General features: G+C 39.3%; 4 protein-coding genes across 4 annotated transcripts in view; 2 read left to right on the plus strand and 2 right to left on the minus strand.

The window, feature by feature from the left end:
* Positions 1-4605: 4605 nt before the first annotated feature.
* On the plus strand, positions 4606-6778 carry LOC140929260 (QRFP-like peptide receptor). The gene has a single exon (XM_073379065.1). It carries the CDS (start codon positions 5531-5533, stop codon positions 6551-6553), a length of 1023 nt encoding a protein of 340 aa, XP_073235166.1. The 5' UTR covers positions 4606-5530; the 3' UTR covers positions 6554-6778.
* Positions 6779-8159: 1381 nt separating this feature from the next.
* LOC140930050 (ZP domain-containing protein-like) lies at positions 8160-14385 on the minus strand. The gene is made up of 6 exons (XM_073379707.1): positions 14081-14385; positions 12287-12558; positions 11435-11578; positions 9981-10162; positions 8892-9205; positions 8160-8320 (listed from the first exon to the last, which is right to left on the minus strand). The coding sequence occupies exons 1-6, from the start codon at positions 14136-14138 to the stop codon at positions 8160-8162; spliced, it is 1131 nt and encodes a 376-aa protein (XP_073235808.1). The 5' UTR covers positions 14139-14385.
* A 2017-nt stretch (positions 14386-16402) lies between these two features.
* LOC140930052 (uncharacterized) lies at positions 16403-26713 on the minus strand. The gene is made up of 6 exons (XM_073379708.1): positions 26638-26713; positions 23361-23765; positions 20488-20610; positions 19274-19399; positions 18355-18489; positions 16403-17489 (listed from the first exon to the last, which is right to left on the minus strand). The coding sequence occupies exons 1-6, from the start codon at positions 26711-26713 to the stop codon at positions 17185-17187; spliced, it is 1170 nt and encodes a 389-aa protein (XP_073235809.1). The 3' UTR covers positions 16403-17184.
* LOC140930177 (T-box transcription factor T homolog 1-like) overlaps positions 16432-26801 on the plus strand; it is a 28724-nt gene continuing 18354 nt past the window's right edge. Inside the window, exons 1-3 of the mRNA XM_073379843.1 lie at positions 16432-16525; positions 17373-17543; positions 18472-18510. The gene's annotated coding sequence lies outside the window, so the exon portion shown is untranslated. The remainder of the gene's footprint in view (positions 16526-17372; positions 17544-18471; positions 18511-26801) is intronic.

A 26801-nucleotide genomic window follows, 5' to 3' on the forward strand; every position in this document is an offset into this window, starting at 1 on the left:
TCGTTAATTATCTTAATTGATCGTTGACAAGATCTGTCATACCCGTGTCATATATCAATTAACTTGCCTGTGAATGAGTGCGTTCTTCGACACAACACGTGCGAATTGTCTTCGCGTTTTTTATAGCCTTTAGTATTCTCCGTGGATATTTAGCGTTTGCTTCGGTGAAAATGCCGCCAAAAAAAAAAGAAAAGGTCGTGTCCGTTTTCGTCATCGAAACCGAGAGCGAAAAAGAAATCGAAGAGCGAGTTTGACAAAGAATGGGCCGCAAAATTGGCAGAGAACGACAAAGGCTCATTTTATCAGCAAGAGAAGTGGCTCGAGGAGTTGGATATTCAGAAAAGCGAAAATGCTGCAGTTGCTGAGAGTGCAAGCCGCTCCAAAATCCAGCTTGAAGAGCCAGATGAAGAAAGCCAGTTAAGCTCATCGACCCCATCTGCTGATGGAACGTGGAAAACAATAAGCGATCGAGCTATCGTATCGACCGAAAAGCTGCTTGAGAAACTGGACGAGTCTGTATCTTGTCGATTTTGCCAGGGAAGAGTCCAAGTCATGGAAAATGTAGCGACTAAGCATAGACTTGGTTCTACCTGAAGAATCCAGTGCGAGAATGAAAGCTGTCCGTCGCACAAGACAAATTCTGTTCTTAATTCTTTCGAGAAGAGCAGAGCGTTTGAAATAAACCGGGCCTCAGTTCTTGGGCTTCGAGCAATCGGTGGTCGACATTCGGCGGCTTCAAAGTTTTTTAGTTTCCTTGGCCTGGCGCCGATCAACAAAAACGCCTGGGCGGATCATACAAAAAAGATCGAAGGAGAGGCAAAAACTTTTGCTCGAGAAAGAATTAAACCGTGCTTCTCGTGGTGTGAGAGTGGAAGTTTTCCTGTTACATCTTACCTGTCAAAGTCCTATTGTTAGAGAAAATTGATCCCTCTCTGATATCAATCAGCATAAACATTTAGGTGTTATAATCTCATTCCAGGTAGGATACCGCCAAAAATGTATTTTCTATTTTATCTCCGAACGCAAATTTTGCCGATCGACTCATACATTTTGAACTCCAAGTCGGCAGCCTTTCAATCAATTTGGCTAAAATTTGGCCAGAGTGATGCCATATATCTCTTCTACAAAACCCTGTCTGCGAATTTTAATACTCCTTTTCATTTTAAAGCCAGAACTTTTTTTCCACAGGGAGTGTTGACTAATTGCCTTCCCCAACTTCATTTGCTAATAAAAGAAAAACAAACGCACTTGTCAAAAATCTGAGACACGGTTTTTTGGTGGAACGTGTTGAGAAGCGAATGCGGTGCTAATTGTTTTCTTCCGTTTATTTCCGGCGGGAGTGGAACATGATTTATACAGACGTGTACTTTTGCACAAAGCGTTCCAATTTCGAAACACATTTAAGTAAATCGTTTTTGTTAGTTCAAATCCATAATCTGGAATTATTAAGCTTTTAAAAAATATATGGTTTATAGGGGTTTTTATAAAAACAACTAACGCTACAGCCATCCGCGCGCGAACGGTCCTGAAGGGTGGCTGATACCTTAAGTTAGATCATGATGAAAGTACATTGTAATAGTCAGGGTGATTTTTGAATGAATGGGTAAGGATTTAAAAACAATGGAATGCTTTTAGCCAGCTTGCTGTTATATCATAAGGGCGGCCACATAAGGAAATGCGTGGCATAAACTTTGAAAACACAGCCTGGTCATAACTGCATCTTCTGTTGAAACCTCCCCAAAAAATTCCCACTACAAAAATCTGATCAAAACAGATTTTAAAAGCAATTAATATAAATAACACTGATGATTAATGGTGTGGATAGGAATCACTTTGTAACACTGATGATATTTATGAACTACAGCTGTATTCTGGAAAATAGGTATCTCACATACAAAAGTACATATTTCCCCTGGGGAGGGTGGTGGGGGGAGGGGGTACTGCAATATATGCTATATAGGTGCACGTATCTGCCACTGTGAATGGTATGGTTTTCAAGCAGCTTACTCTAGGATAGGGTATATAAATCAGAGAGTCTGGGTCTTAGATTAAAATCGGGTATCATTTTCCAGGACACTGATCAATTGTTTAACGATTTAGACTAGACAAGAGAGACCATCAATTTTCAATTAAAAATAAATTATGCAAATTTGTGGGTAAGAATAATTATTGAGATAACCACAGATTTAAGTTCGATCATGATGAAAATACATTGTAATAGTCATGAAGAGTGATTTCTGAATGAATGGGTAAGGATTTAAAAACAATGGAATGCTTTTAGCCAGCTTGCTGTTATATCATAAGGGCGGCCACATAAGGAAATGCGTGGCATTAACTTTGAAAACACAGCCTGGTCATAACTGCATCTTCTGTTGAAACCTCCCCAAAAAATCTCCCACTACAAAAGTCTGATCAAAACAGATTTTAAAAGCAAATAACACTGATGACTCATGGTGCAGGTACGAACCATTTTGTAACACTGATGATATTTATGAACTACAGCTGTATTCTAAAAATAGGTATGTCACATACAAAAGTACATATTTCCCCCGGGGGGGGGGGGTACCGCCATATATGCTATATTAAGGTACATGTATGAGCCACTGTGAAGGTTTATATGGTTTTCAAGCAGTTTACTCTGGGATATGGCATATAAATCAGTTCTAGAATCCGGTATCATTTCCAGGACACTGATCAATTGTTTAAAGATTTTAGTCTAGACAAGAGAGACCATCAATTTTCAATTAAAAATAACATTATGCAAATTTGTGGATAAGAATAATTATTGAGAAAACCACAGAATTAAGATAGAGCATGTTGAAGTACTTAAAGGGTGATTTTTGAATGAATGGGTAAGGATTTAAAAACAATGGAATGTTTTTTGCCAGCTTGCTGTTATATCATAAGGGCGGCCACATAAGACAATGCGTGGCATAAACGTTGAAAAAACAGCTTGGTCATAACTGCATCTCCTGTTGAAACCTCCCATAAAACGTACAAAAATCTGTAATGTACAAACATCTGGTCAAAAAAGATTATAAAAGCAAATAGCAAATGTTGGAGAAGTTGGTTGTGGTTTTGACTGTAACAGGGTAATGCGAGGCTGAGACAATAGATATATAATTGATAGCAATATATATTTCATATTTCCCCTGCTCATGTTCCCCTCATCATAATGCTCTTATTCCCCTTGTCATATTACCTTGCTGATTTTCCCCTCATCGTGTTTAACCGTCCCAGTAAAACAACACAAGTCAGAATTTTGAATTTTGATTTAATGAACTTACCAAATTTTCCTTGTCGGTAGTTGTTACCCTTACATGACGTATTATTGGTCTCAGTCTTAAAATGTCCATGCGTCTGAATTGATTTGACCAGTGTACATTTCAGAAGTCTTTCTCTTCTTTTCGCCCAAAGTTAGACCAATAACTGGTACAATTTCACTAACCGCGGTATGTCATTTTTGCGGGATCTTCTGTCCAGTACTCCCCCTTTGATGTATCTTTTCTACATCAGCTTAAAAAGGAGTTAGCCAATGTGTAAATAAAAAGGTCGCAAATCAACTAATCAGTGGCTAAAATAATTTTTATCTAATGAACAACTCATGTCCGCAGTATGCGTACCTATATCACGCATTCACTAAACAAATACGGCTATATGGCCACCCCGCCTAACATGTAAACGTGATCACATTTAAATGAGAGATTATATGGACAGGCGGGACACTCCCTCTTAGCGGGTTACCTCACCTACCTTGGGTCCCCCACCTAGGGGCCTTAGGTTCGACCAGATCTCACCGAGATCTCGCAAAATCTCCCAGAGTTCTTGGCGAGATCTCTTTTATCTCGCCCAAATGTCTTTCATTTCGGCGAGATCTCGTCGCGATCTCAGAGAAATTACAAATCTCCCTGGGTTCTTGGCGAGATCTCGTTTATCTCGCAGAAATCTCTTTCATATCGGCGAGATCTCGTTTGTCTCGCAGAAATATCTTTCATCTCGCGCGAGTCTCGGCGAGATCTCGTCAGTATCTCGCCCGAGATCGCTTTCATCTCTTTCCGATCTCAGAGATATCACAAATCTCGCCGAGGTCTTGACGAGATCTCGGCGAGATCTCATTTATCTCGCCGCGACCTTAGAGACATTACAAATCTCGGCGAGGTATTGGCGAGATCTCGGCGAGATCTCGGTTGTCTCGCCGCGATGTCAGAGACATTACAAATCTCGCCGAGTTCTCGTCGAGATTTCGTTAATCTCGACGAGATCACTTTCATCTCGGCGAGATCTCGTCGCGATCTCAGAGACATTACAAATCTCGCCGAGATCTCGTCGAGATTAACTCGATTTCGACGAGATCTCTGTCATCTCGGCGAGATCTCGCTTATCTCGCCTAGATCTCGGCGAGATCTCGCTTATCTCGCCTAGATCTCGGCGAGATCTCGCTTATCTCGCCTAGATCTCGGCGAGATCTCGTTTATCTCGCCGAGATCTCGGCGAGATCTCTGCGACAATACAAATCTCGGCGAGATCTCGGCGAGATCTCGTTAATCTCGGCGAGATCTCGCCAATCTCGGCGAGATCTCGGTTAAATTTTTGCACGGGCACGATAATATGCGATATCACTGGTAAAAATGTCGCTCCCATCCTTTTCGCTTCACACTTCAAATTCTGAAATTCACCTTCGCTACAAAATATATAGAAATATAACAAAAATATTCGTATCGAAAGAGAATAATGGGTCCACTGGACTTTTATAATCTCTTTCTCGCTTTCTATCACATTACAAAATCATTCAGATGGCTGTGAAAAGAACAAGATCGGTGAACAAAAATTTCTCGGTTAGTGCGAAAATTTTTAATCCTATCCATACAATAGCTTTATCGGTACATAGAATGTGTGTTTTAGCTACAAATAGATGAGCGGTTAAAGGTTTCCACTTTACCCCATTTTTCTGGCAACACCACTTAGAAGAGATTATCTTTTTCGTCTTGTTATGGAAAGTTTAACTGGAAGCGATATGAGATCAGCGAGGGCCTGCCTACATACTTATCATGAAACCATTTCATTGGTTATCTTTATACTGACACCATAACAATACCACCTTGATAAAAAGAGATTGAAGTATCTTCTGAAGTGTAACATACAACTTGACAGAAACAAAGTTCAGCCATCATGATATTGAACAAAAAGATAGTACGTACGTTGACGATTAAATCCACTGGCAAAAAACTCACTAGCGACCTTTTTTCCCTCACAATTTAACGACTGACATTTGTTAATGCTTATGTTATAATATAGAATACTATCATTTTTTCTTTGATCACAGACTTAATTTGTTAGTGGGGGTGATAAGAAAAAACATTAACGGGCAAAATCTCTCTAAGTGCGAAATGGTTTACTGTGTTAAGCTAATCTGATTTAAATTTGCATATGACAGGTGTCTTTGTACAACAATATATGTACGAAGGTTGGTTTTCGCTTTTTGCCACTTTTGGAACATCTTCAGGGGAGATTATTTGTTTGTCGTCCAGTCATGGAATACCAAAATGACACCAACTCGACGTCGGAGATCTGCCCGCAGGCCTCGACTTTGGTGAAATGCATCAAAACAGTCGCTTACTCGTCGATCATGTTAACTTCGCTGCTTGGAAACTTAGCTGTAATTGCAATCGTGTCAAAAAACAAAAGGATGCGGACGACAACGAATTACCTGATCGCTAACATGGCCGCCTCTGATCTATTAATCTCTACCTTCGCAGTACCACGAGAACTCGCGCAAATTTTTACTGGTTCAAAGATATGGCTTCTCGATGGCTTAGCAGGTTCAATATCATGTAAGCTGGTCTACTTTCTCCAAGACGTTTCAACGGCAGTGTCTATACAAAGCCTGGTAGCCATAGCAGTTGACAGATATCAGGGAGTCGTCTTTCCATTCCGTCCTCCAGTTATTACATCCAAGGTCTGTAAGGTAATAATTGTGGTTATTTGGATGGTGGCGATGGGTCTCAACGGAACTTATTTCTATACCGCGCGGCTGGTAAAGACAGGCCAAAAGTGGTCTTGCACTTTTTGCTGGGCACCGAAGTTTGAAGAGCATACACAAGAACGATACTTTCTTTTCGTTTCCATCTTTTTAATTTTCTTGCCCCTAATTGTGATTCTAACTTTATATGCACTGATAGTTATAGAACTAAAGAAAAAAGATCCTACCGAAAATGGAACATCAAGAATAAGGCGACAGAGGCAGAAAGAAAACAGAGCCATTGTCAACAAGATATTGATCATTGTCTTTCTGTTCATCTTGTGCATTTTTCCAATAACTATTTTAGGACTTGTTCATTATTTTTTGTGGGATGGGCTAGCGACATGTGCAACGAGAAAACTATTTACAGCCATGAAATTCATGTTTTATTCCAATGCTTCTTTAAACCCGTGGGTTTATATAATATTAAATGAAAGGTATCGGAAAGGATTAAAAGTTTTAATTAACTGTCTTTTACCTAAACAGCGTTACAGAAATCAAATAGAGATGAATGGAATGTCTTGTAACCGATAAGTTACTTAAGGTGTTTCGATAAGGTTTTTCAGAGGCCATACCGATATTTTTCAATCGCTTTAAAAGTGATTTTATCCTTGTCTGATCGCTATAAAATTTTCACCAATGATTTTATATAGATTGAAATTTGTCAAAATGTAGGTTTTATTAAAACCGATTTTGCTATGACAACAATAAACAAAAAACTTTGAAATTGATAAACGCCTAATTTTGCGCGATCTAGACTAGCTACTGAAATTCCAACACCAGGAACTTAAAGTTTGGTGTTTAGCAAACAACCTCCGTAAGAAGTAAAAAATTCTGTATGTTTGAATTCGACTAAAACGAAAATATATTTCAAACCTTAAATTTTCGATAGCCGTGATAGATTATTTAATGAAAACGTTATAAATGACTCATTTGTACTGTCGCAATTTGTAATAATCATTCCACTTTGTAATAACTGTCGCAGTTTGTAATAAACCGTGTCTCAAAAAATTATTACAAAGTGCGATGGAATTATTACAAATTGCGACCGCTTAGTTTATTACAAAGTGCTATGGACTGTTATTTCAAATTGCAACAGCTTTGTCATTACAAAGTGCGACACGGTTTATTACAAATTGCGACAGGTATTACAAAGTGCGATGGATTTATTACAAATTGCGACAGGTATTACAAAGTGGGATGATTATTACAAATTGCGACAGTACAGTCATTTATAACGTTTTTATTAAATAATCTATCACGGCTATTGAACATTTAAGGTTTGAAATATGTTTTCGTTTTAGCCTAATTCAAACATACAGAATTTTTTACTTCTTACGGAGATTGTTTGCTAAACACCAAACTTTAAATTCCTAGTGTTGGATTTTCAGTAGCTGGTCTAGATCAATTTCAAAGTTTTTTGTTTATTGTTGTATTGTTGTCATAGTAATATCGATTTTACTTAAAACTACATTTTCACAAATTTCAATCCATAGCCAATTACTGGCGAAAATTTTATAGTTATCGGACAAGGAAAAAAACGCTTTTAAGGCGATTGAAAAATAAGTTTAGGGACAATTATTCAATATAAAAGTAAATAATAACATTAAATAAAGTAATTTATTTAAGTATTTGAAGTCTGTGCACTTCATCGCTGAACTGTTTTCTGTAAATGTATAACCATTAAAAAGATTAAATTCAGCACGTTGTTAAAGATGTTTTGCAGTTTCTTGTTCTGCATGAATAATCTCAGAAGCGAGTTCGAAAAGGATGTCTTAGCTATACATAGACAATGACGGTTTTTAGCATGATCATGGATTCTGGATTCCAAGCCGTCTGAAGCACGATCGCAGAAATTCCATACTGATGATGTGTCACTACCTAGATCTGGGTAGTGCTTCTGACTGAATGAAGCAAATTTTCAACGAATTAGAATTACCAGCCAGAACTGGGTGATGACGCGTCATCAGTATGGAATTTCTGCGGTCGCTCCTCAGACGTCACTCAGTGGTTAAACTAATGGTGGTATCGCGAAATGTCGGCTGTTTTCTCAAATCCCATCATGTTACTTTTTCTTGAGAAAATTCTGCCACAAGAACGAAAGGTTATTCTCCGGAGCAGGGCGGCGAGAGGCTAAATGTCACTTGGTGGTACATGCTACATAATAGGTCCTACTTAGAATCTGAAGCTTTCTTGCTCGTTTGACTTCCATTACAGTGTGTATTACAGCACCAAAACAAATAGCACACATGATCCCCATAACAACAAGCAACCAGGGGGTTATTCTTGAAGACGAAGGATCTAAAACGAAAAGATAGATAGGATAGAAAGAAGCAATTCTAAAGGCAATATTGCACTGGGTGCCAGTCCGAAATTAAGCATTAGAGTTTCGATTAAATCAAATAAAGAAATGCCCATGCAAAAAGATGTAATTTTGAGGTGAATATTCTTGCAGTGAAAAGGGAAAACTTGAATCTGTGGCCTTAGCGTGAGGCTGAGTCACGCATCCGAGGTTTGAAGCTTAGTTGATTTTTGCATGTTAAGCCAAAGACTCTGAAAGTAAGGAATAAATATGGCTTTCAATTTATATTAGCAGCCTTTTCCAATAACACTGAGAATAACATAAGTTTCAACCTTTGCTGATCAACAGATGTTGCAGCTCTGATAGCTTTCCATGTTAAATGCTGAGACAGACCATTTTGTTGAACGAGAATAATAGAGATGGGCTCTTTTACATGCAACAACTGGCAATGTGTCGAACACTAAGCCCGTCGTTTATTGAGCAACAAATTTTGAGCGATGTTAAACTGTGCGTTATTAGCTTTTTCGCACTATCATTTCACGATGAAATAGAAAAAAAGGTTTCAATTACCTCTTTTGTCCCCCATTTCCTCATTTCCAGCGTCATTTCCTAAGCTGTATTCCTTTTCTCTTAGAATGATAATTGGACCTCGCTCCAGGTAATAAATATCTGTATTCACCTCCCTTCTCTGCCTACTTTCTAACTTGTCATTGCATTCTTTCATGCAACTGGGCTTGGAGTCTGTTAAATTACACAGTTTAACGTCACAATGGACGTAAAGGTATGGCTCAACAGGACCATTTATAAACTGAAATGCCGTAAAACTGAACCGTTGCGCTGTTGCGGGAGCACCATAGAACTTGACGGTCTCATCTCTTGGGCACCTTTTGTAAAATGAAGTTGTTAGAAAAAAAGAAAAATCTTAATAATTTTTTCTGTCACCATCAAAAGTCAAACGTAACTTTGTTCAGAGAAGTCGTCGATGTAAAGGGCCTTGGACGGGGGAGATAGGGGTGGGGTGGTTAAGGAGCCTTGTCCAAGGAATTTAGGGGTGGAGTGGGGTGGGGTGTTGTTTTGGACTAGACACCTACCCATGTATACTAAGAGTATGGCGACCAGGTTACCAAGACTTGGTCCTACGTCATGAAAAAAATATCATTTCTTTTATCTAATTTCATAAATATTCGAGTATCTTATACTTAGCAACAGTCTGTGGTCAACGATGACTGATTGGAAACAAGGATGAACCGAGGAAGATGTTGAAAACTTCCTCTTTTAAATTATCATATCTAGGATATTGCAAAGGCCCGGGTGTGCAGGAAAGGTTGAAAGCCATAAATAAACGTATGATATTTTTTGCTGTATTCACTTGAAGAGAATTACTTTTAAGTAGTTAAAATTATCAGCTAGAGTTTCAGTCCGCGAGATCGACTGAGGCTTAGCCTCACATGTTGCACATCAACACAAAACTACTTAAGTTATTTCGCTGTTAATTGATGACCTTCAAAGTGCTTCCAGGGAGACTTCTATTTTATTCAAATCTTAGGGTTACAAAGAAATAGTCAAATGCCCATTTTAGTACTGGTCACTTAGGACGGAGCACGCCTGTAACAAAATTTAAAAATTAAGCGGCAAAACCATACCTACCCAATTACCTACCCATTGAGAATGATGTCATGTTTTTCTTTCTTTGAGATGCTGTTGATGGGTGTGGCATAGCACGTGTCAGCAGCGATTCCTAACCGCGTGTCGGGTGTGTCCACTGATACTTGTAAATAAAGACGCTGTTGCAATGTCACCACTATTGGGAAACTTAAGTATTCCTCGGCATAGTCTTCACTCTATAAATGAAAATTCTTACAGTCAAGCCAGTCAGTCAGTCAAGCCTACCCCAAGATTCCATTAATGAATTTAGTATTCGAAAGTTTAATCCGTTGGTAGTTGTAGATTTCAGAATCATCTCTGCATTTCTGCATGCATATATTACAGGGGCGTAGCCAGCATTTCGACTAGTTGTAGACCTGGCTGACTTTCATTTCCACATATCCTGAAAATTGTACTCTTGACTAGTATGCACTAACCTCACCAACACTTTAAGCTCTTATAATAAGCTTTTTAGCCCACCCCCCAAAACGCATAATTTCTCACAAGCGGTAGAGTGATCGAACCAAAACTTTGTAGGTCCGGTCATACAGATCTATGGACTGGCTACGCGATGTAGTTATGCAATTTCTACCCGTGATTTTTCTTGAATTTTGATGTAAAAGTCTTCCGAGCAATTTTGTCCTCTCAAATAGTTTTCAACTCAGAACACAGAAATGGCCTATTAAGATTTTTAACTTTTTAAAATTTTTAACTCTTGAAAATTTGGATCAATTAATTAACATAATGGTGTCGGCCACGTTTTCAAGAGCTCCCGCTCTTGCAAATGTTTACGTAAGAAAGGAAGCGAGGAGAATGTCTAGTTAACGAATTATGTGATTTAGTTTAATCTTATCAGTATTATTTCTTTCCTTTGTTCCTTTCTTTACTTGTAAATAAGCAGCAGCCAACCCGAAAGCTTTTCTACTTTGGCTGTTGCACACTGATTCAAAAATTGTTCATATAGTTATATAGTTTCTATCAATTCGTTTTCTATAGTTTCTTGCATTCTCATGTTTTTTCTTCTCCTTTGTACCTGAATAGTGTTAATAAAAAGATTGTTGTTGTTGTAAATAGCCATAATTCAGCCCATGAGCTGTGAACAATATGAAGATAAACTCGTAAACCAGCGGCCCGTTTCTCGAAAAACCCGGAAACATTTCGGGCCCCGAAGGCAAATTTTTAAAATCAAAACTTGTTGAATAGTAGCATAGTTCCTAGCCAACAAACCAGTCAAAATTGCTTCGTTTTCTGATAGTTTCATTGCATTATTCTCAGAGTTATTTAAAGTTTGATCTTGAATGCACAACAAACACAAAACCGCTTTCCAGGCCAGAAAAATAAAAGTTATCGGGACTTTCGAGAAACAGGCTTCTGATCTCTTGTTGAAGAATCCGTCGACAAGAGACGTGGGTACGACATTACGGCGAAGAAATTTCAATGAAGGCCTAAGCATAACTTAAGGCCCTTACCTTGAATATATCTATTTTAAGCGCGAACATTCCTGAGCCTTCTTCAGGTTCTAAGGCAATAGCCTTGGTTTGCTCAACATTCATTTGGACGAGAGAGGCCGCTGCCTGGTTGAGATAAACACACTCGAATGGAATCTCCAAAACCTAGGGAAGAGTAAGAGACATGGATCAGCGTTATCAGGCCTTGTTAGACTGCTAGCAGTCGTCCCCTTTCCTCAGATCAGTGGGGCGTGCGAGCTCATTGATGATTATGCATATTAGCCGAATAAGAGAAGAGAAGCACTGAGGGAGGGGACGGAAGAGAACCCCTCCTTCTTTCTCTCCTCTCGCGATTCTCGCGTGTCGCGGATCAGTTGATTAGACGTGCTTGAGGACGTTTTCCCTCTTTTAGGGAAGAGAGGAAATTTAAGCAGCGACGTTTTAGTCTGCGAGAATCGCTTCGTTCGCCCAATTAGGAGAGCTTGCTCGCAGGCTAACCACGTTTTTGAACGACGCACGTCAACCGGAAGTGGACTTTTTGCACTCTTGTGCCGTGATTTTGGAAAAATGTTTGGACAAATCGTCTCTATAAGAGTAAAGACATTTAGCCATGCAAATTTGGTCGCGTCAAGGCGTATTAAAAGAGAAAAAAGCTCACTTACGGTTGACGTGTGTCGCTTAAAAACGTAGCTGCTTAAGCTCTCTATTAGAAAAAAGGAAGAAATCTCTCGCCGCTAGGGCTTTGCCTACTGGGTCTCCCTCCTCCCTTTCGTCTGTTCTTACCCCTCCCCCCCCTCCAGTGGCTGCTAGTGCTAAATCTCTTCATCCTACACCTCACAAGAGGTTACAAAGCTATTGCGCACACAAACAAACCTGTAGTCGGCCGACTATGGCATTCCTTGCATATCCATCCTCAATAACATTTCTATAAATGACATTTTCTTCCGTGTGTTGCATCTCGGTGCCACAGTCAGTCAGAGGCGTTGTTACGGTCATGTGACTACTGTTCTCGCTTTTCACTGGCTCACATTTTGGATCTAAGAGCCGTAAGTCTGCCAGTTGGAAGCCTGGAATCAAGGTTTTCGGTATGTGTACACTCATCTGGTCCAGATCACAGTCAACAGTGACCTTAACACCAGCTCCAGCTATTTAAAAAACAAGCAAAATAGGGATCATAAAGATTATACTTTTCTGGCAAACTGCCCACCTACCCCTCCCCTAAGCCAACATTTTGCGCTAAGTAAGAAGTAAGTGCTAATGTTGGCTTAGGGGTGGGGAGGGGGGGGGAGGGGGTAGGTGGGCAGTTTCCCAGAAACGTATAATGACCCATCGCCACTAGATAGGTGTAGAAAAGTTAACTGAACAAACTTTTGGAGCCCCAAGCGAGAGCGGAACGTAAACATGACAACCCTGTGAGCGGGAACCACCATAGGCCCCCTTTAATAGACCTTAATCACGATGCCAGCCATCTTTGCACACGCTTTTAAGCGTATCACGTGATTAGTAAGGGGGCAAACAAGTGGTAAAATTTTCCAATGCAAGAAATCGCTTCAAGTTTGTTTATTCTAGACAACAAAGAATGAAAAACTTTTTATCTTTAAAACAATAATGACAAACTATCATTGTTACTTTTTTTACATGCAGTAGCGAACGTAGATGTCCTCACAGCAAGTAATAAGGATGTAAAACCTGTCGAAACTCGAACTGTACATTTAGTCTCGTTTTGAGAGAATAAACAAACGCCAACGCCATTACCCGTACTGGCAATTTTTGTCACTTGTTTTACCTTTTGAAATACCACGTGGCATTGCTTTTATCCCAACGGTCCCTTGAAGGAAACTGAACCTGGTCCTACTGAACCTAAAGGAGCCCTGGTACTTAGTTGTCCTAGTTAGTGGCAGACCGTCGTTTTGAATGAAGAACACTTTACTTTTCATCTGCAGTGCAAACATTCTGGTACGTTTGCTAACCGTAAATATGAAGAACTAGTGTCTTTGCCCCCAAAATCCGAAAATGTGCGACCCCATTCTAGCAGCTCTATTGAAAATGCGACCCCATTATGGTCAATCCATTCGTGAAAATGCGACGCAATCCAGCGGCACATCCCCATTAGCCTCTTATAAGGAAGTACCCCCCCGGGCTGTAAAATTACTGAGATCCTACAAACGGCCTAAGTTCACCTCCCCTCAGTTGTTTGCACGCTACCAACGCGTAATATGTTTGCTGTCTGTCAGTTCTTGGTGTTTTGAGAAGGCGATAGACTACAAGGCTACATTTACGTCGCTCTCTCGGGTACGATCCTATTCCTCCCCGAGCAGGGCTGGTAGTCAAGCCTACACACTGACGATAGTAACGAGCCTATTAACCAGGAGGCGGGGGGAGGGTGAGGAGGGGTACGTATGTTTCAAATCTAAATATCACCAAACCCGCCGCCGTTGCGCGTTTTGAGGAGGAAGCTATGTCCCTGCCGAAGTCGTTTATCACCATTTTCTCCATCCTACGTTGCCGGCTGTTTAAGACCATGTCGCTTGATGGAATTTTACTTTAACAGGACTATTACAGGGCTTCAGTTAAGACACAACGCACTGTGTTCATATTATTCCGTGTCATATTTGTAAAACGTAAGAAAAAGGCGACTTGCTGCAAGTTACATTATATTCAACTTACCTCGTATTCCGCTGTATAAAGTAAGAGCAACAGCAATTACTACTAGAAAAGGCATCATTTGTTTTCCGTGGAGTCACATTCAAGGTTTATCTCCAGAGTTATCATGTAAATCGACGGATGTCTTAATTTCTAGGATTGTTTGATTGTAACAGAACTCCTCCTCCAACAGCGACCCCGAAACCTTCATATAAGTTTCCTTGTGCACGAAAATTATTTCAAATGGCCTGAATAACCGGAGAATAACTGCTCATTTCGATGTAACATACTTTACTGTCATAATTGAGAGACAGCTTCAACGCCTCAATACCTTTATTCAAGTGTCAAACTACAAGCTTACAAAACAAAGACTCTTTTGTTATGACCGGAAACTCAGCTGATGATTGTTTTTTTCTTGTTCGTTGTCGCGTCGTCGTCCCGGGGGGGGGGGGTACTTTAGGAATTTCTGGGTGGGGATGTGCCACCTTGGAACCCTTAACCTATAACAGAGCTAGTTCAGCTGAATTTTGCTACCCTATACTAGAGTAAACTCCCCAAATCCCCCCTATCCTAGAGTAGCTGTTTCCCTTGTCTAGATAAAATCTTCAACCAACAGATCATTTTCCTGAAAAATGATACCCTATTCTAGACCCAAACACTCTGATTAATATACCCTCTCCTAGAGTAAACTGCCTGAAAACCATACCCTTCACAGCGGCACATACCTATATAGCCCATATATGGCAGTGCCCCCTCCCCCGGCGTCGTCGTAGTCTGACAAAAACTCGTATGGTCCGCCAACAGGTTCATCCAAGAAAACAGATGCGAAAGAAATGAAAGAAATTGAGCAGCGAAAAAGATGAAGAGGGCAAGGAAACCTTAAAAACCATTTAGAGCTGAGGGACAAAACTCCCGGGGGAGGGGGAAGAGGGGGGGAGTACTTAGAATGCTTTAGCCTGCTTAGCAGTAGCCTCCCACGCAGGGTTCGTCACGCGTTCGTCACGCGTTCCTGCCCCTGGGTCGCCTAGCAGGCGTCGAAATAAGAGGATTGGGAGGAAGGAAAAAAGGGGTGGGGGATTGGGGACTAGACATTCGAGGAAAAACACATTATAAGAAAGATGAAAGTTCATTTTCCTAAATATTATTTTCTCTCTCAATCTTCTTGCCTAAAACAGTTAGATCAGTTGATCAGTTGGATCCACTTCCGGAATTCTTGGAATACACCTTGGTGCCCAGTCCAGCGCAGGCAGCTTATTTTAAAAAATGGCGGACGAGGCGAGACGGCGGTCCTTTTGCAAAACGCGATCTTTTGGTAGAGGATGTCAAAATTTCGACTTTGCTGACTCAAGTTTCATTTTTATTTTCTCCTAGGATGTGAGGGAATTCCTCATTTGTAAAGAAAGAGTTTATTTTCGATTCTAAAGCGCCAGACCGGTGATCTTTTCAGTTTCTTGTGTCCAGAAAACCGTGAAATTTTCCATCAGAGAAAAGGACGATAGCCAATTAAGGTATGTTAGAGGTAACCTTTATTTTATTTTTGGACCATTTTTTTGAGTTGTTTTCTGTTAACACCTGGGCATGGCTATAACATATACAACGTAGATTGTAGATTTTGGAAGGTTCAAAATCAAGTGAAAACTCAACCCCCTACATTCGTTTACTGACTGGGTGTAATGCTAATTGAGAAGAGCAAGCTGAAGCTATGAGTTAGGTACTCTCCTCATAACTACAGGGATGGATCTAGAGGAAGGGTGCAGGGGGTGCGCATCCGCCGCCCCCCCCCCCCCTCCCATGAGATGACCTGCAGCTTTCTAACACAACTGGTATTCTGCATCAAAATTTGTTTACATCACCAGTCAGTTATGCCATTTCTTAGTGGTGCACCCCCTCCTAAGAAAAGTCCTGGATCTGCTCCTGAAAGAGGAGGATTTATGATGGAGGTGAAAAATCCTGGATCCCCCCTGAACTAATTGAGCTTGTGAACAAGCTCTTTTGGATGGGGTAGTTTCCTACGCAGATGTTCTTAGGTGTTTGTCATGGATTCCTCCTTGCATGACGAACCAAAAACACCTGCAGGGGAGGCTAGGGTGGAGAAGGGAAAAGTTGTTTTCTCGTTAACCTTTCCCCCAACCCCCTCTTCAGAGAGCTTGCTGTTAAGCTATTGTTACTATAAAGTTGTAACTGTAAAATGGTATTTCTGACAGTGTAGTATAAAGGAACAGAAAGAAACAGCTATGTTGCTGACACGGACCAGAGGACTGGGTCGGCTAGGAGGAATTGTGGGTAGCTTTCTGAGATATGTTTAGTTGTATGTTGCAAATCTGAATCAGTCAAGGTCAGCATTCATTTGAGCTCCTAACTTTTATTTTATTTGCAGATTTTGTTAGTTTTGTCTGTAGGCATTTGGCAGTCATTAGTATTTGAATACCTCTGCCCATGAGCTGTCCGCACCACAGCTGATTTCAGCAGGTGGGGATACATGTTCCCTTTTTCCACAAAGTAGTTTATTTAGAGGTTTGTTTTTCATCATAGGGTGTTTTGTAATTAAGTGCGGTCTTGTAATCTTCTGGTAGTTTTGCAATAAATTGACTTTGAGGTCCTTACTGACTTACAGGCCCCTGTACCTACTCTTTTGTGGGTGTCTTTCTGGCAAGTGAAGGCAAAATGTTAATTTTATTTTACTGTTCATGCAATAAGTTAAATGCTTTTACTATGCGAAAAAGCTTATTTCTTCATCAGTCAATAAAAATGCTTCTTTTTGGAAATGAAAGAATCCTTTTCTTGGAGGATGCCATGTCTAGCAGTACAATGACAATTGTTGAACTTTGGACCTGAATGCTGGACTTCAGGATGTGACCATTTAGTTTTAAATAAATGAAAAACTGCTCAGCCCTAGCGGAATATGAGATTTGTTTCCTTCTCTCCCCTCCCCCTTCTTTTATGTTATGCTCTTGTTTCGCCTTTGCGCATTAACTTGAGCGCAGATGCTTGCTACACAGGCTACATAGCTTTACATATAGTTCCGTTAACTCTGTTTTGGTATCTCATTTTTGACCACAAAGATCTATCTTTTAAATAATATGAGGCTTTTTGCACTTGCTGTATTATGTATGGGCGATTGAACCTATTTATACCATACAGTCTGTTGGCTCATCCTCTTCGATTGTGCCATTACTAGTCTTCACAGATGTTTTTTTCTCCTTGTTTTTTCCATTAGTGTTCTCGGTGTCAATAAAAGCAGTGTCTAAGATGGGAGAAACAGACTCTATTAAGTGGCCAGAAACTCCAACCTCCTTTTCACTCTTGTCTTTTCCAGGCCCTTTGAGGTAACATACAATGAGAAAACAGACAATGAAGCACAATGGGATTGCCATGGTAAACAGGACTCCAAAACTTGCTAATGGCGAGACTCTTGGCTCCAGTTCAAATGGCTCTGAAAGAAGAATGAATGCAAGCCCATTGGACACTTTGTTGTACCATAGGTCAGGTACTTTCCCAGGTCAATTCACCACTTTAGATATGAGAAGAGGACTGGGGCTGAAATGTGTCGCGCAATAATTAATGGAATTGTTACTGGGAACACATCGGTCACCTATTCAGGGTACAAAGAAAGTAATTTTTTACAGCTTAGCATTCGGGCAAGCTAAAGCTAGCATTTACTAGCCCAAATGTCATTTCAACTAGCCGCCAAAATCTTTTAATGAGCAGAATTGATTTCAAAGTTCTTCTGTAAGTTGAATTCCTCAAAATAATTCACTTGCCTGTTGGGCAAGCTAAGAACAGCATTCACTGGCCGGATAGTAAAATCCACTAGCCCCGGGCTATTGGACACTACTTTCTTTGCCTATTGGCCAATTTGTTTTCCCTGTCCCTTAAGTAACAGTTCAAAAAGTCTCTGTGAAAGTTGACTTGGCCCAGTTTGCTTCTTGTTTCTAAAGTGGTGAATGAAATAGTGATAGTGACAGCTTTACATCTGCAAAACTGGCCCCACTATGAGTTGTTCGAAGGCCGATTAGCACTAACCTGGGTTTCTTTTGTTCAAACGAATTTTCCCAGATTATTTTCACTACTCTTTTTAGGCCATCCAATCATCAAACTGTAGACAAAGAGAATAAAACGGAGCTTTGATGTCTAAATTCAAATTTTGCGCCAACCCTAGGTTAACTTAACCCTGCTTTGAACAACCTGGCCCTGGTGTATTGTCCTTTAGCTTGCCAACTGTGACAAAGTTACAAACAATTTCCACACACAGGATTTTAGAATTTAACAGTGTAAAAAAGGTATAATCTTGTACAAACCATCCTGTTGTTTGCTTTCCTTGGGAGTTTCTTGTTCTTTGGTTGCTTGTGTGTAATTTTTACTTTTCATGCTCAATGTAGTCGTTTTTCTTGTTTCTGTTCCTCTTGTACTTGCAGTTGTAAATTCAAGCAACTCTACAGCAAGGTAAATAAAAGGTACGAGATACTTTAGGAGATAAATGTATTGAAATCATCAGGTACTTTACGTATATTCCATAATATCATTGAAAATACCTATAACATTTGTAATAATTTTGGCCCCTAACTTATGTAGAATTATGGACAAAAGTGAAGCCAGAGATCTGTGTTTCGTTTTAATGCTGATAGATCTTTGATGTGTATAATACACTGCCACAAACAAACCGTTTTAGTTAAAATGAATCGGTCTTGAACGTCGGTAACTAATAAGTTTGTCGAGGCTGACTCAGTGATGGCCAGTAACTTTCCACCAGCCGCCATTTACATACGTTACCAAAATGTGTAAGTTTGAAGGTGCGATGTTGGGTTACCTGTACACTGTAGTTTCATTACTGGGGCTGTCTATAAATATATTCCGGTGTAAGCTTGAAGGCACGATGTTGGGTTACCTGTACACTGTTACTTCATTAATGGGTACGTCTACACCTATATGTTTAAGCCTGAAGGCGCGGTGTTAGGTTATCTGTGCACTGTAGCTTCATTAATGAGTACGTTTGATGTTTAAGCTTGAAGCGCAATGTTGGGTTAGTTACCTGTACACTGTAGCTTCATTAATGGGTACGGCTATACATGTATGTTTAAGCTTGAAGGGTTGATTTTGGGTTACATGGGCGTTTTAGCTTCATTAATGAGTACGTTTACACACATATGTTTAGCTTTAAGGTGTAATGTTAGGTTACCTATGCACTGTAGCTTCATTAATGGGTAGGTCTATACTCACGTTGTCTACAAATTGTGCCGTTTCTTTCCGTTATATACCCGTCCTTGCAATGACAAAAGAAACTTCCAGGTGTGTTTATGCAATTGTGAGGGCATCCCATATTTTGATGCTTACACTCATCAATATCTAGGTGAAATATGTAGAGACAAAAAAAGTGAAGTTATACTTCAAAAGGATAGAGGTGAATGATCCCATATCCTTGAAGCATCTATCGTGATAGGGTGATTCATCATTGTGATGCGTGATTCTGCATTCGTGATTCGTGATTCATCAGCGTGATGAGTGATTCCACATTAATGATTCGTGTTTCGTCACTGTGATGCATGTTTCTACATTCGTGATTCTTGATTCATCACTGTGATGTAGGATTGGTGATTCATCTTTGTGATGCGCGATAAGGATGTTAAATCGTGAAAGTGTAAGGTTTTTTTACGTTATCTTTATGCTCGAGGGTAGTAACGAGCCGTATCGTTGCATGATGTTTGCATGGACGCGACTAAATGACGTCCCAAAATTCTAAATGTTGGGGCGCGGAAGATTTAACACCGGAAACGAAGATTTTCTTCAGTGTTTTTTGTTCACTAAATATTCTTTTTACTCGTAAGAAAAAAGAAAATAAAAAGGAATTTAAAGACATTTTCTTTCAAACAAGTTGAGATGGATTTTCTATATCAATGAAGGTTCGTTTTGGCGCTTTCTCTCCCAGAGTGAATGATAGAGTCTTGTAAGGTGACTCTCTAACTTTTGAGTCTGTGGATGAAATCCTTTGGTGTTACCATTCAAATGAAACCTCTTCAGCAGTACTTTCACATGGTACTATTTGTATAGTATGTTTTTCTAACTTTCGAGTCTGTGGATGATATCCTATGGTGTCACCATTCAAATGAAACCTCTTCAGCAGTACTTTCACATGGTGCTATTTGTATAGTATGTTTTTCTAACTTTCGAGTCTGTGGATGAAATCCTATGGTGTTACCATTCAAATAAAACCTCCTTAGCAGTACCTTCTCATGGTGCTATTTATATAGTATGCTTTTCTAACTTTTGAGCCTGTGGATGAAATCCTTTGGTGTTACTATTCAAATGGAACCTCTTTAGCAGTACTTTCACATAATGCTTATTAGTTTTCAACATTTTACAAAGCGGAATGAGGTAATTTTGTGAATTTTGACGTTGGCCACTTCAGAACTGTTTCTCAGTAGTGTAGTTCCTACCTTCACAATCACGACCTTTCTTTGTTGCCGAGTAACCAGTCCCACATGAGCACTTATAGCTTCTTGGAATGTTTGTGCATGGTCTTCCACGGCAAACATCTTTGTTATTGCATTCGTTTGCGTCTAAAATTAAAACTGTGTTATTTTAAGCAACAATTTTTCCGTTCGAACTATTTCATAAATTTGCTGTAAAATTGAGAAGGAAGGCCTTGGTAAAATATACCCCACCTCTAGAGTCAAAACAAAACCGTGGCCAAAGATCGAAAGTCGAGTTCATCGCTAATGCGGTAATGACCTTAGCTGAAAGATCTTCCGCAGATTTTCATATCTACTTTCGCATTTTCACTTTCGTGTAACTGATTATTAATGATCATCATCATCATTTTTTTTCAATTTCTCAGCTGTGGTTATTATCTCTTAGTGTATTCTTTATCGAGACTTAGCTCTACCATTCGCGTGGTTCCTGTGCAAATTATTCTATGTTTACCAACAGGCCTATTTAGCGTTCTAAGCAGGCACTTCTGACATGTGTTGTTTGAAGCCGCTAGTTTCAAATCTTTGTCTCAGTCATTTTCGGTGTAGTTACCTGAGGGGAAAGTACTGTACAGTACCGCAAATGATCCCCAACCGCAAATGATCCCGAGACCGAAAATGATCCCCAAAATGGACCGCAAATGATCCTCGACCGCAAGTGATCCCCAAAGTCGACCGCAAATGATCCCGAAAGAAAAATAGGAATGACTTGGACTCAAGTTAGAGGATCATCGTGTCGATTGTATTATTATTATAATAAGTCAGGTTAAAAGCTAAATTTTACTTCTCAAATAAATATATGAATAAAAACTAAATGAAAAAAATCATTCAAGAGTAAAAACGAAGTATAAAAGGCTGCTTGTTCCAATGACTTTTTTCCGGCTCTGGCGGGTAGATTATACCTCTGAGGAAAACGTTTTGACTGAGCAAATGTGATTTTTGCTGCTTATTTTATAGTGAGAGGTCATGACACGCATTTTCTGCGGTTATTGTTGTTTCTGGTCGGCATGATTTGCCCTTTGATGCAAGAGCATTTCCTTTTACCTCTTTTGAAATGCAGTGCTCTTCATTGCCGCTAAATAAGGGTTTTAGGTTGTTTAATTTTCTCCTAAGTGCCTCCTGGATCGGAACAATCATAAGCGATTTTCTTTTAGGCCGTGAATGTGACGGTTTCTTACGATGTTTTGTCACGCGATAACTACCGCTTACCTGGCTTTGCGTTTCTCATTACCAGGTTTAGATTTCTGGTAACTGTCTTCAGCAAAGCACAACAAATGAATATACATAAAAACGCTAATATAACTATTCACAACACGTTCATGAGATGTAAGAAAGTTGCTATTTCGAAATAAACCGAAACCTGTGGACATTGATAAGTTCGGGGGCATTTTGACTTGTGTTTATGTTAAATCATGTCTTGTTCCGTAACGGGCACCTAAGTTACGAACAAATGTCTTGCTGTTTATCACGTAAAATTAACACTTCAGAGGAAAGTCAAAATGAAATATTCTGGCTGATTAATTTCACGCTTTCAAAAAGATCAGTAAAGTCAATAAAGCTCTTGTTAGGTAGAGGGTGCCCGGCTTTGTATTCCTCAATAGAAAGGTTGAGCTTCTAGGCGTTAAAACAACTTTTCTGCTTAATGTCCTGCCTGTCTTAAATTTTTCAAAAGACGAAACATTCTTGAAAGAAAATTGAAGCAATCGACAAAGGAAGAAGTATACGGTTAAAACCATACCTTTTCAGATTTATTCCATTTTCTTTTTTTCTCCTTGTATAAATTGACCTGAGATGTAGCGTCCTCCTTCCCTTTTTCTTTAAAAGGCGAGAGAAAAAGGTTTCTTTTTTATAATAAGTCCTTTTTTGTAATCAGACCCATAAAATCCATTCCATTCCTCAAGTTTTCACGGGATCATTTGCGGTCGACTTTAGGGATCACTTGTGGTCGAGGATCATTTGCGGTCCATTTTGGGAATCATTTGCGGTCTCGGGATCATTTGCGGTTGGGGATCATTTGCGGTACTGTACAGTACTCGACAAAGTTTTTTACTGAGAGGCTTCGTTCCGAGGTCCGACCTCTTACCCTTTTATATCGCATTTTTGACACAAAAGGTAACTCTTTCGTATATCTTCCACTGACAAATTGTACCCATTTCACATACCTAGTTTAGAACTTTGTTTCCCTTTTAACTGCTGTAAATGCACCGTCTTTAAAATATATGAAACAATCACAAAACCAGAACGTTTTCTCGACTTTTTCATTGCCATAAAATGCATCTGTTTTAGCCTGTTCTACCACAAGCGTTCCAAGCTCACGTTACGGGTGTGTTATGTATATTTTCTTACAAGAGAGTAGCTGTTGCGTCATTTTATCGTTACTTTTATCCATAAAATAAATAAAGGAGACTTATCTTTGATGTTTTCCTGTGTTTTTTGGTGTGAATTCATCGATTTAGTCGGTTTTTTGGCTGTTATTGAGGTAAGTCTCCGTTATTTATTTTGTAGAAAAGAAGTAAAAATAAAATGATATTTAGTGTTCGCAGACCTCAGTATTTTATTTCTCATACAAAGTCTTAACGGTCGCTTGTAACGCGACACCGACTCTCTTGTGAGAAAATATCCTGACACACTCGTAACGTGAGCTTGGGAGGCCTGTGGTTTCACTGATCAAAATGACAGATTTCCCTATCCTTTCATATACCTCAACTAGTGAAATCCCTACCCTTTTATATACGTGAAGCCTGAAAGAGGTACCCCTTTAAGGCGGGGCCTCTCCGTATTGGCCATTATAAGTAGTACCCCCGAGTGTAGTTCAGACACTGTTTCCAAGCGTTACTCACCTCTCACGCATATGTAACATCCTTGCACGTGACATGGGCTTCCATACCAGTAAATACTTTTAGTTGGGTGAATTTCCGTGCAATTCCTATCAATGCGATTGTTCATTGGTTCTTTTCGATGCCATTTCGTGTACTTCAATTCAGTTTCCCTGTCATCCAACCAAATCCATCGCGTAACATTCTTGGGATGCCGACGAAGCCCCAACCAGGCCCCCTCGGACAAACATCGAAGGCTTGAGTAATGAGAAACAATGAATGCATTTTCAGCATCCGAAGTTACAGTTACAAGGTCGGCCCCATGTTCCTTGCATCGCTTGCGTGCCTTAAACCATGTAGCGGTCTGGTTCGAGAAGAAGTAACAAGAACCGTCTAAGAATTTCCAACCAGCTGTGCAAGACTGATTTCCTAACCACACAGATACAAATCAATCATTTGGTATCACCTAACAGATAAAGAATAATTGGATCTGCAAGCACAATTGAATGAAATTGTAATTCTAATTTGATGAAGCAGATTGCAAAGTCCTGCTCCAACCATATTTGTGCATATTTTAGCATATTGCGTCTTAAGTTGTCCTTTGTTTTCTTTGAACAGTATGGTGTATTAAACTAATAGCAAGCATGACAATCGATTTTCAGCAAGTTAAGATCATCTCTAAAACGACCCTAGTGCCATATATTTTTATTATTAATACTGACAATGTTTTGCTGTATTATCAGATGTTATTTATCAGCAACACCTTATAGAAAAGCACTGCCCTTCATTTGGCTTTATTTTTAGCTCCTAGGTCTCTTTAGGAATCCTAAAATTCCATGTAGTGAATGGACGAGTTTTTTGTCGGTTTTTCCGAAGAGGGATCCGGACAAAATTGGTCGTTATAACAAACTTTTCGAAAACATCTTCCCATCTTCCACTGGACTTTATTAGCAGAATTGTCTCAATTTTCAGCCGAACGGTTCGCCTGCGGAACTTCAGCTTCCAGTTTTTCAACTCGAGGACTCTTGTTGCGACTTTTCCGGAATTTTTGCCTGTTGAACGCAAAGCGCCTCTGATTTTCTTTTGAATTTGAACCCATTTGGCGTCCCCGTGAGGTTTAGAAAACCGGAATCACCCTGCATTATTGAAAAATATAACCCCACGAGTTTACTTTGCAAGATAGTTCGATTCTAATACTGCAAGTATGATTGTCTCAGTATAAGTAACTGCGCTGATTTCATTTTCAATTATTCTGTTACACTTTGTTTTCAGATATTTCATCTTTGTTGCTCGTTTACATACAGTTGTCAACAAATACGCGCGATTCTTTGTACTCTTATTTACATACAAAATTATTATTTTTGTGGTTACCGTCTGTTTATGAAAATAACGCCTACTAAACCTTAGGTGGTAGCGTGGAGTTATCGCTTATTTGATGCTTTCCAAATATTGTGGAAAAGCCGTGTGTTCCGTGCGTGTTGAGTTGCTTCAGTTGTGTGTACAAAAGGTTTCTTCTATTCTTATATGTTAATTCCTTTTGTAACTGTATGCCCGCCCTCTGTTCGCCTTCAAAGTCATTTTTTTTCCTCAATTTTCTAAGTTTTAAGACATTGCCTTCTGATGCGCAGTCACAGAATTCCAGTATGATCTTAACTGAAAAACACTTTACAGAAGGGTCTTTAGATAGCACCATGAAAAACGTTTTGAAATGGTTTATACTAATTGAAAGTGATAAACGTTCCTGTTGTAATTAGCAAAAATCAGCAATAATTTTAATCAGTGTAGAAACCATAATAAGTTATTTGATTTTACAAGATATTTCCCTCTATCGGTCTTTATTGCATTTTCTCAAAGGACATTAACGTTTTCAATATCAGTAGATTTTTACCTTTTGGCGTTCGTATGATAGATTATTCTCCACCCGCCGGAGCACTCGGCTCCTACTCTCGCTACAATGAAAAGCATTCATCCGCGAAATCTAGACAATTTAGTCATGTCCTTTTTATTCGCCAAAAAAAAAAAAAAAAATTGAGAGATCGTTTTATTAAAGGAGAGCGTTCACATGTGATATGTATTTCGTAGATTTGGAGTATTTTTTAATACTGTATTTTATAAAAACTACAATTTTTGCCTTTTCAGATTGTTATTGGATTAAGTAGCTTTTTTCATTTCGCGAACGGAATTCCCAAAGGTTTAATTTATATAATGCATGTTCGTCTCTTAAAAGTTTGGTCGGGCTAAACAATGTTATTAAGTGAGCTCTTTGCACAAAAAAAAATCCATTTACAAGCAATAATCGGCTTTTCGCCTTTTGAATAACTAGTTAAAAGAGCTATTAGTGTTTGAGGTCCAGAAGGGGTCTTATTGTAATTTAGGTAATTATAAGACAGTCTCTTTTGCGTGCAAGACCTAACTTAACGACAGCAAATTACTTCTCAAAGTAACAACGTTTATCTCCTAAACTGTAAAACAAGGCTAAAAGTGCGAAGTTGTTCTTTTTCATAAACCTGTTACCTATGTCTCAAGAGATCGATAGTAATATCTGATAGATGAAAATTAAGTAAACGAAAATCTATTCAGTACATGTACATCGATTGTGTTTCCTTATTCTGAATATAATTAAATTTGGTGAAACTAAATTTTAAAGATCATTATTACTATAATAAAGTCGCGGTTGATCTAATTCCCAAGTCCAAATCTACAACTCGGTTTGGAGAAAAACTTTAAAAAATCAACAGTCTTTAGTTTTTTGTATTAATAAAGTCTCGTGGACTGACCAGCAATATTGCAGAGCAGTTTTGTTTATAGACACCTGCTTCAGCTTGTACTGAAAACGTTGACGACCTTACTGCGTTTATGGCTAAAAAATCATAGCAGACCACAATATTTCAAATGTTTGCCTTTACAGTAGTCAGTTCCTCTGCAAACTTAGTGTGCAAACTAATGAATGTTCTGGGTACGTTGCGTCGAATTGTGATTAGAGATACGGAATTTATCTGTTTTGATCTTCAATGCCTTAAAAGTCAATTTACAGCTCTTGAGGATCTCTGAATAATTGTAATATTTATCTTTATTTCAAGTGATTAAACGTGACATTTCTTAGACCTGAGTCGTTTGTCGTTCCGCCAACACATTCAATAAATATCGAGATTAAAATGAGGTACAGCTAACTCGATATCAAATCAGATGATACCATATTTCATAGAGTCTTTCAGATATAAAAATCGGTATAATTCTACACATATCGTCTCCTAAATCTCTCTAGTTGCAATGTTCGTACATTTCGAATAATCTGACATACCTTGAGTGTTGTAGATTTCTGACAACAAGAGGACAGAAACACAGAATACTTGAAACTGGTGACCGCCGAAGCGCATCATGCAAACGTTGATGTATTCCAGATTGTACGATGTTTTGCTTCGGGCACCGGGAGAAAAGCACGGCGGGTAATCGAATGAAAAAATG

The sequence above is a fragment of the Porites lutea genome, chromosome 3, assembly GCF_958299795.1.
Source record: "Porites lutea chromosome 3, jaPorLute2.1, whole genome shotgun sequence".
NCBI classification, from domain to species: domain Eukaryota; kingdom Metazoa; phylum Cnidaria; class Anthozoa; order Scleractinia; family Poritidae; genus Porites; species Porites lutea.

Coding starts and splice junctions, on each gene's coding strand:
- LOC140929260 (XM_073379065.1), top strand. CDS start 5,531: ATGGAATACCAAAATGACACCAACTCGACGTCGGAGATCTGCCCGCAG.
- LOC140930050 (XM_073379707.1), bottom strand. CDS start 14,138: ATGATGCCTTTTCTAGTAGTAATTGCTGTTGCTCTTACTTTATACAGC. Junction 12,559..14,080: donor TTTATACAGCGGAATACGAG/GTAAGTTGAATA, acceptor TTTTTTAAATAG/CTGGAGCTGGTGTTAAGGTC. Junction 11,579..12,286: donor CCATAGTCGGCCGACTACAG/GTTTGTTTGTGT, acceptor ACTCTTCCCTAG/GTTTTGGAGATTCCATTCGA.
- LOC140930052 (XM_073379708.1), bottom strand. CDS start 26,713: ATGCGCTTCGGCGGTCACCAGTTTCAAGTATTCTGTGTTTCTGTCCTC. Junction 23,766..26,637: donor AGAAATCTACAACACTCAAG/GTATGTCAGATT, acceptor CTGTGTGGTTAG/GAAATCAGTCTTGCACAGCT. Junction 17,490..18,354: donor GGAAAGCAAACAACAGGATG/GTTTGTACAAGA, acceptor TTCTTCTTTCAG/AGCCATTTGAACTGGAGCCA.